This window comes from Vanessa atalanta, chromosome 24 (genome assembly GCF_905147765.1).
Source record: "Vanessa atalanta chromosome 24, ilVanAtal1.2, whole genome shotgun sequence".
Lineage (NCBI taxonomy): Eukaryota > Metazoa > Arthropoda > Insecta > Lepidoptera > Nymphalidae > Vanessa > Vanessa atalanta.
In genome coordinates this window covers 4,195,360-4,204,744 of record NC_061894.1, presented here as the reverse complement: position 1 = coordinate 4,204,744, position 9,385 = coordinate 4,195,360, and the positions used below count along the sequence as shown (strand labels likewise).

The window sequence follows — 9,385 nt, the reverse complement described above, 5'->3', positions numbered from 1 at the left end:
TAGCTTCATGGTTTGGTCCACAGATTAATTTAAATCTGTGGACCAAACTACGAAGAAAATCTGTGCTCCTCAAAATTACAATTTGCTTACTGACAATTGACATTGACAGAATTAGTTCGCTGTTAAATCAAAATGTAAACAAATATTGATCTGTTCATATCAAATCATTTTGAAGCTAAATATTTAAAACATTACCAATATGACATCAGCTTCATCAAGTAGTGCCCGATCTTTATTCGCTGAGTCTAAGCAACGTTTAGCCGAGAGAGTTCAAGTTAATATGAATAATATAGCCTCTTTGGCTCGACAGATACAGAGAGGGTCAAAATCAAACGAGGCAAGTTAATCAAATAAGTATATTTAGCTAATTTACTGTCTATAACATATTATTCATGCTTATTTAAAAATTGTTTTGGCTATTTGGAGACCAGTTTAAAAAATATATAAAACGAAATAATGTTATCATTAATAAAATTTTATCAAACAAACATTAAACACTACTATATTAAATGGTTATAACTTAGAAATAAAAATACTTTATTTTTTATTTCAGCTCTTGTCGAAAGCTGCACGTGACTTTGCCGCAACTGAGCACTTGATGGAAGGAAGCGAAGAAAATCTTAAAAAAATGCAACTGATTTCTGTCCATATGGGCTACCAATACGAGAATATACATAAATCTGCTCAAATGTTGACTGAAATTAATGAACAGATTGCTATGATGCACAGATGATAAATTACAATATTGTTACACTGTTTGTTAATATCATCATATCAGTTTTAAAATAAATAAATATTTATTGTCAACACACCTAATTAATTTAACTAAGGCTCAACACGTGTGATTTAGACCAATCCTGTCATAAACGATAAATACAAAAAAAAAAGTACTGAAAAATGTATATTTATTTTTGAACAAAATAAAAAATAAATGTTTATGTTTAAGTAATGCACAAATTTAATATAATAGGTGTTTTTATTTTTGTAATTTGTAATTAGTATGCGGTAAAAATGAAATATCTGTATTTTATCTTAAATTTAAATTTGTTGAATTAGTATGAGAACATAACATGCTTCGAACATCACTTATCTTTTTGTTATACGTCTTATTCATTATGCATTATTTTAAATTAATAATGATAAGAAACATACACATGCTGAAAAATTTCTAATAAATTTACCTATTAATATTAATACTTGGTAGTCGTCTAATTATGAGTTTCTTTATAACTATAATTTTTATGAAGCATGTCTGGGCACAAATTGCCTACAAATCACATATACAGTATTTATTAGGTGACAGAAGGTTTGAAGCTAGATTTGCTCATGAATTAGATTAAATAAAACCATATAAATATTAAAAAACAAAGTCGGTTTCTGTCTGTATCTCCGCATCCTGCTTCTACACTAGTCAACGGATTTTGATAAGGTTTTCACTAATAAAAAAAGGAGTTTATTTAATATAAGTAATTTGTAAATATTTTTTACAAAATGGCTGAACTATGACAGTGTTGTGTCTTAAAAACTGTTTTTGTATGCTTATATGGCTAACGCTGACTGAATCTTAGAAGATACATCAAAACTATGTCCTAGAAAATAGCAGGTAACAAGACCTACAGAAAAGTAGCCGATAGTATGTGTTTTTCTTCATAATAACTATTTATACCTATTATATACTATATTACATACTATAGGCTATTTGCGAACCCATTTTCTTGAATTCCTTATTATTCCTTATTCAGATAAAATGTTTGCCAAGTCGTATTTGTCATAGAGTTGGTATGAAATTGAGCGGACGGGATTAATGCAAACAATGGAGATAGCTTGATCGTCGGTAATTCAAGCCGCTCTACGTTGAGTACGGTCGAATAGCAGAAGCTGGTACTGGGAAGCTCCCGCTTAAAAGTTTGAGCAGTACTTCATATGAGGTTGAATTTGCGCCTTGTATTGTATTAGGCGATGGGCAGACGTGAAGTACTATATGCCAGTTTGGCTTTACCTTCTAATTGACCGCGGACCTGAACGATGCTCGAAATATTGATGCCAAGTATAGGAAATACTAGCTGTAGCAGCAAGAGGAATGTTATTAAGCTGTGGAGATATTTTACAAATGTGACTTTTTTTGGTTGAATTTGACTAGGTTTAGCCGGCCCCAGGCCAATACTTTGGTTAACAAAGACTCGATTTCAGACACAAGTTTATATCGGTTCTAGGGCATATCAGTCAATATTGCTGATATGCCCTAAATCATTAATATGCAGAGTAACAGAGTATGTCATAGTACGCAGGCTTGAGGAACATCAGAGTTAATGAAGTTCCTTTAATTTAGAGCATCACCGTCGAAGAAACGGAGAACAAGTAGGGGATGACTGTAATTTGACGGGTCTGAATGTAGTATTTCAGCTCGAGGCCTAATGCGTAGGATTCCGGAAAAGATGCGTTAAAAGCCGAGACAAATCCGGAGCACATGTCTGTTGCAACATCGATCGGGATGCCATCGAGCCCACTCGACTTATGAATATTCAAGGAAAGTAGTGCTTTACGAACTGCACTCCGCGGGCTTGTTGGTGGTGACTTTCCTCAGTCACCAAGAGTCGAATTAGATGCGAAACGAGAACCTAAAAGATCAGCTTTCTCCTTTACGGTACCGGCCAACGACTCACTGTCCATGTGCGGAAATGGAAAGGAAGGGTGGCAGAAATTCCTTAAAACATCCTTAACGAAAAATGTTTCTTGCTAAGCACTACATTTTCTTTATTAATAAATTGCAAACCTTGCGACGCCGGGTCGGGTTGTTAGTAGTATATAATATATAGGTATAAAATAAAAACAACAATTTGTGTAAAAAATATCATTAATTTCTTCAAAACTTTGACTAAAGTAACTGAGACGACTGAAAAGCAAATAGTAGAAAACTTAAAATAAGCAATCACACTTTGACCAGCTGCGAGTTCAGGAGTGAAATTGGACCTTGAACTGCTATACAACAAAAGCGGCCCAAATTTTCAGCAATAAATACCGTTTTATGATATTTGTTGTACCTCTACAACTAAAACATTATTTTTCAAATTAAAACTTTATTTTCCAGCAATAGAGTTTTGGTTTGCTTGATTGCACTGTGTAGTAAGTGTTTAGTTTGTAAGACGGCAGATGTTTATAAGCAAATATTCAGTGTTGACCTTTTAGCAGATTTCACTGTTCTTGGATTTGGCAAAAAATAAGACATGAACGTCAATGTAGCGTCATGTCGTTGTCATTTACGTTGGGTCGTTATTTCAAAATGGTATAAATTTTTTTCTATAGAATTTGTCTGTTAATAGGAATCAAAATATTGTACCCGTAATGAGTACACATAAAAGATGATACATAAAATATGCACTCTTTTTTTTTATTCATAGTAAAAGTTTCAGCTCATTTTTTTATTTAGCCAAGCAAAGACGAACAATAAAAAAAAGGAAATTTTGGATGGAGACTCATTTTAACCTTGTTATACCATCAGACAAATAATAATACTTAAGATAAATAGCGTACTAATGATAAGAATAACAACGATAATGTTTTACCCATTAATCCTACTTAGTAGTTAGCATTAAATATTGTCTATTTCTAATTACACGTGAAAGTAAATCAATTATGTTATACTTAACAATTTACTCGTGACGTAACTTGTTAAACTTCTTAAGTTGCTTTAAAGCTCACATTAAACCTTATATAACCCCACTAATTATAAATTTCAACGGATAATTCAAACAACTGAGAAAACAGAAGAGGTAAATACTAGGTAGAAGCTTTACTTCATTTGTTTCATAGTAATTATTTATTGAAGTTTCTTGCGCAACTGAACTTACGTGTCGTCTATCTTTTAATCACCATACACACATAGAGAGGTTGCTATAAATTATATATACCCTAATAGCCGATGAAGTGATGCAAATTATGTCTTAAGAATCGACGGTTGGTATAATGTGCAGTATAAATAACACGAATACGTTTCGGCACGTTATGAATGAGTGCGTATGTGTGCCAACCAAATTATATGTAACCTTTTTTACCGATTTATTTTATCTGTAACAATAATACACTCATATCATGTCTTAGGTTTTAATCTTTTTTACGACGAATCGTGTCTACCGTGCCATTGTATCCATTGTCCGCTCTAATTCTTGCACTTTCGTTTTTTTTTCTGCGACATCCATTATTATTGTATTGGGAACGAGGTTATGCAACCACTGCCTTTGAAGTTTTGATATAATTTTTGTTGCTTTGTGTCGTAACAAGTTTATTATGATCGTGATAAAATGTTTAAAGTTAAATGATATCTTTATGATAATGAATTTAAAGTTCAATATTGTTTGTTTTCCTAGAATGATGGTAAAAAGATATTGGTGAAACAATTTGATCGTGACTACAGAAGCGACTAGGGTTATGCAAGTCAAGTTATAATTATCTACGTTGAAAGTGCAAAATTAGCGGGTTCACTTAGCGTACGGTGGGCGAAGAATTAGCAACACATTGTGAAGAATTGTGAACTTTATTGAATAAGTTTATAAGGACTATATTTGAAATTAATTTATAATGAAATATATCAAATTGATTTGTAAACTTATTTCATCATATACAATTCGTAAATATACAAATTGATACATAATTAGTTCGAGTATTTATTGATGGATGTAATTGATTGTTAGCAATCATGACCTATTGTAATGAAATAGTTTATAAATAATAACAAAATTACCGATAAAAAATCATAAATGATAGTTATGTTAGTTATATTTCTTCTGAGCAAAATGACTCAGTGTATCCCGAAGGTCAATGGTATGAGTCCGGACAAGAACCTCTATGTAATTTTAATTATATTTGCATTGAAGGAAAACATCGCGAGAATACATGCTTGTCTAAACCAAACTCTACGGCGTATATCATATGAATATGTACAAAATAAAAATCAAAATTTTCTTTATTCAAGTAGGCTCATTAAGGCACTTTTGAATTGTTATGTTACAGTGTTAAATTGAATTGTAGCTAAAAGTTCGAAAAGTAGTTACTTTTTTCCACCATTTTAATTACAGAGTATGACAATAAAGTAAGATGAAGTTTTTATATATCATTGATGTTGGGGATAGATTTGTATTCAATAAATAAGTTTAACTACTATCACCCGTGTGTAGATGAAGACTGATGAATTAAACAGTGAATAGCTTTACTATTGAAGCGATCTTTGTATAGGAATACATATATTTTCGACAAGATCCTTTTTACTATATTTCCTAAATTTATTTATTAACACGTTTCAAAATATAATCAATGAATTTACAGTCACATGAGACAAGACAAAGTTATCGCTTATTAGAGATCAATTATATTGAGAATTACTTTCAACAGAGGAATTTTTAAATTCTATTATATTTACAATAGACGTTTGGACAAAACCAAACCTTAAAATATTGCACTAAGTCTGAAATTCAAATGAAAATTCTCTGACGTTTGAGTGATCGACTCCTAAATAAATGTATTTCATTTTAAATATATAGTTTAAATTGAACAGTCTCAATCGTATTATTATTTAACTTGTGAGCTCTGTAGCTTTGTCACGTACTAAGATTTGGTACGTGAGAGAAAATGATACAACCAATCTTATCACTCAATTTTTCGTTCACAGTTTTATTATACTATTAACAATATTAGGCCAATAATGATATATACAGAGTTAATGGCAGTGGCGTAGCTAGGTGGGTAAGGGCCCCGGTGCATAGAAATAGAATCGGGACCTCGCCCCCTCTTTAACGTATATTGGCATTCAAAATTATAGATAGTAATAAGAATGGGATACAGGATACAGTGAGTTGAACATATAATTAGTAAGTTAAATCCATACTTCATCTCTATTCAAAGCTCTTTTCATAGCTTAGGTTAGAGGGCCCCCAGACCTCAGGGGCCCTGGTGCACTGCACCACCTGGCCATACGATAGCTACGCCACTGGTTAATGGTAATTCGACGCGTTCCCATTAGCTTAAGCTGAAAGACAAGTTTCATAACGATGTTTTTGGTTTTTAAGGCATTTTTGTGGACAAAAAATTTCATTGGTCTTTGGGTATTTTGGAATTAAAATTAAAGTGGAAATAAGTAGTTGTGTATATATACTGTTGTATTATAAATAATTATATATTAATAATAAACTCTAACTAGTGCACAATATATCTGAGTTATTAGCGAATCGCATGAAATACGTAAATCTATGGTTTGTTTATCTTTTTTCCTACTTCCATTGCAATAGGCTTTAAAAATAAGTATATATTAATCGTTGTTATACAATTAAATATGATGTTTTTTTTAAATAAGTACTTGTCACTTCACCTCATCGGCGCGGGCGTGTAGAACCTTACTAGTGAACAAAGCTGGAAATTATTGCTTTTTATCCGTCGAGCCTTAATCTATTCAACTTGAACATTTCCAATACAATAGAATCTGTAGAACAATACAATGCATCTACCTTCATACGTACACTTATTGAATACTCATCGTAAAACTTTAAAGGAACGATTGTTAGGTAAATGTGTCTCGTTGCAATGTGGTCATTGACCTGAAATAAAATTAACTTAAAGATCCTTTGGCAACTTATTTGAAGTTCATCATCATTATCATGATCAGCCTGTATTACTCCACTGGACATAGGCCTCCCCCAAGACGCTACACTACAGTGTATGTATTGTTTATACTTAGTTTTTATTAGGCCTGTCTTAATTTAGAAAAATTAATGTAAAGAAACCCGGGAGCCGTGTGTTTTATGGAGCCTCGCCGATGATGGTCAAGTCTTGCACCATAAGAATTGGACTAATAAGATTTTTTTCGAGGTGGAGGAAAGATCGCTATAACGTGGTTAAGTCAGGGACGATTGTAATTTATGCTTATATACCTACTGTAGTTTTGACTATTTGCCTTAGTCGAAAGATAACTGCAACCAACAGATGCAACATTGTTGAAATACGTTGGCTCGTAGATACTCGTAATATATATATTTTTTGGTAACCTTGACCTTAAATCTTAAAATCAGTTATAAACTTTCAAGTTAAGTGAGCGAAACATTATTAAAAATCTCTAAATAAGTCTACTCCATCGGTGTTACCTGCATTAAAAATCGAACGTATCCTGAATAAAAGATTGGCAACCCTCGGTTATAACGAGTGTCTTTTTATTAATGTTTATATGTTATCAAACCAGGCAACGGTCAAGTAACCAGAAATAATTGTTTTAATATACAGTATTTCTGTCCTTATGCAAATTAATATTAAGGAAGTATGATAAGATCAATAATAAATAACAAACATATAAAGGGTTTGAAGTGCATCTTGAATCAATGTATGTAGAAGGTAAATGTATGTTTCACTTGTCAGAGAATAGTTAAGGAAGACAAGTTAATATTACGCTAAAATAATCTTTACGTAAAATTTTATTTATTTACATACTTTATCTATATAATAAAGATATACTATGTAAGTATGTCAAGGCCAAAATTAATGCTTTTGAAGGAGTTGGGACATTTGAACATATTCCTCCTGAGCACATGGGTCATGCATGTGACAATACAAGTTTTACAACGAAACTATTTACCAGATATTCTGGTATGTCTTTAGCGTACTAGGTATGTGCGTCAACTGTTTCGACGACCCCTGTTACGTAGATTACGGAGCAGTTCTTTTTTTATAGTATAGGAAGACAGACGGGTACATGGGCCACCTGCTGATAGCTATATGGTCACCATGTTCTATAGACATAAGCTCAGTTAAAAAATATTAAACATTCTTTACATTGCAAATGCGCCATCATCCTTGAAGCCAAGATATTATGGCCCTTGTGCCTGTAGATACACTGGTTCACGCACCTGAAAAACAAAAATACTAAGTATGTAGCGGTAGAGTATCTGATGAATGGGTGATAAGTAACTAACGTAAAAAGTAGTTCCAACAACATCCTGAAAATTATTGTGAGCAGGTTAGACTGCAGGTATGCGAGCCAGCGATGACTCGCAATTCTTACTTACATTGACGTGACATCATAGAAGTCGGAAGTTAACGATGCTATTTATTAATTTATTTTCCCTGCCCATGTTCCAAGTTATTTGGAGTCGGCGCAGGCTGTCTTTTCCTGTCACGGTAGCATGCGCAAGCGATCCCGTGGCGCCCACCGAAAGACGGAGAGGGTACCGCTGGTTTTTTAGTGGGTAAACCCGGCGTACCTGGGCGCACTCGGCGTCCAGGGCTCCGGGGAGTGACACCCCCCCCCAACCTTCCATCACGTGGGGGAAGCGCGTAACGCGTTTTTCCAGCGAGAAAAAAAAAGGCTGTCTTTTCCTTATATTCTCTATCATTAGTCTTCTGATCGTTTACTTCCATCTCTATCAAATCCCCCCTCATACACTCCTTCCATGTCTTCTTTGGTCGTCCTCCTCCCCTCTCTTCCTCTTTAAATAAAAGTAAACATTTTTTCCAATAATGAATATTTTATGTCTGAATTAATCTTTAGTCTATGATAATGGTGTTTTGTTATGTTTTCTCATGGTTGTGGCCAGGAAATAGGAATAGACGGCGAAATATGTCATTTATATGCAGTATAAAACTGTGAGAGTCGTAGTCTTAATAAGGCTGCTATTTCTTTTATTTATAAGCATGTGTTTTTCGTACAAATAATGAGAATGAAGACAATTAGACATGTGGCGAATGTGTCACAATCATCATGAAAAATTGTCCCAATGTGAAATTTAAGTTATATAATAATTTACTATTGTTTAAAATCTCCGTGTGAATTCCCACTTAGATTCACGTCCGTGTTTTATTGATGACGTATTACGGTTTTTTTTTAAATCAAATTTCTCATTGCCATTATCATATCGTCATCCTTTCCTCGTCCTTTCTTTATCATTATTATTTTTATTTATTATGGCTGTTACATTATTATTTTTATTCAAAAAAAAAAATATAGATAAAGGCGTGTGTTTTTAATTGTTATTATAAACTAAATACCCTTTTGTTTTTGAGGCAGCGTTCATATGAAACGCAAGAAACGCACGCTGGACAGCGTTTCCTTACTTACGTTGCAAAATTGGGTTCAACGAAAAACTATATCATCCATCCTAAATATTATTGAGATAATTTTTAAAATCGGTAAATAGTTTTGTAGATTACGTCCTACATTAAAACTTATAAGCATACAAATTGAAATAAAACTAGTTTTTTTAACGGATTTAATCGCGTATATTAATTATTATTATTTTTTTTTTAACATCCCGACGTTTCGAGCACTTTGCAGTGTTCGTGGTCACGGGCAGACATTTTCGAGTCTGTCCGTTAAAAAACTAGTTTTATTTCAAGCATACAAACTTTACTT

At 32.9% G+C, this 9,385-nt stretch overlaps 2 protein-coding genes across 3 annotated transcripts in view; both read left to right on the top strand.

The window, feature by feature from the left end:
• The window catches only part of LOC125073616, a 165,595-nt gene that overhangs the window by 5,364 nt on the left and 150,846 nt on the right, over positions 1–9,385 (top strand). For both annotated transcript variants that reach the window (XM_047684520.1, XM_047684521.1), the window contains exon 2: positions 8,373–8,382. The gene's annotated coding sequence lies outside the window, so the exon portion shown is untranslated. The remainder of the gene's footprint in view (positions 1–8,372; positions 8,383–9,385) is intronic.
• LOC125073619 lies at positions 93–807 on the top strand. The gene is made up of 2 exons (XM_047684526.1): positions 93–337; positions 554–807. The coding sequence occupies exons 1-2, from the start codon at positions 200–202 to the stop codon at positions 731–733; spliced, it is 318 nt and encodes a 105-aa protein (XP_047540482.1). The 5' UTR covers positions 93–199; the 3' UTR covers positions 734–807.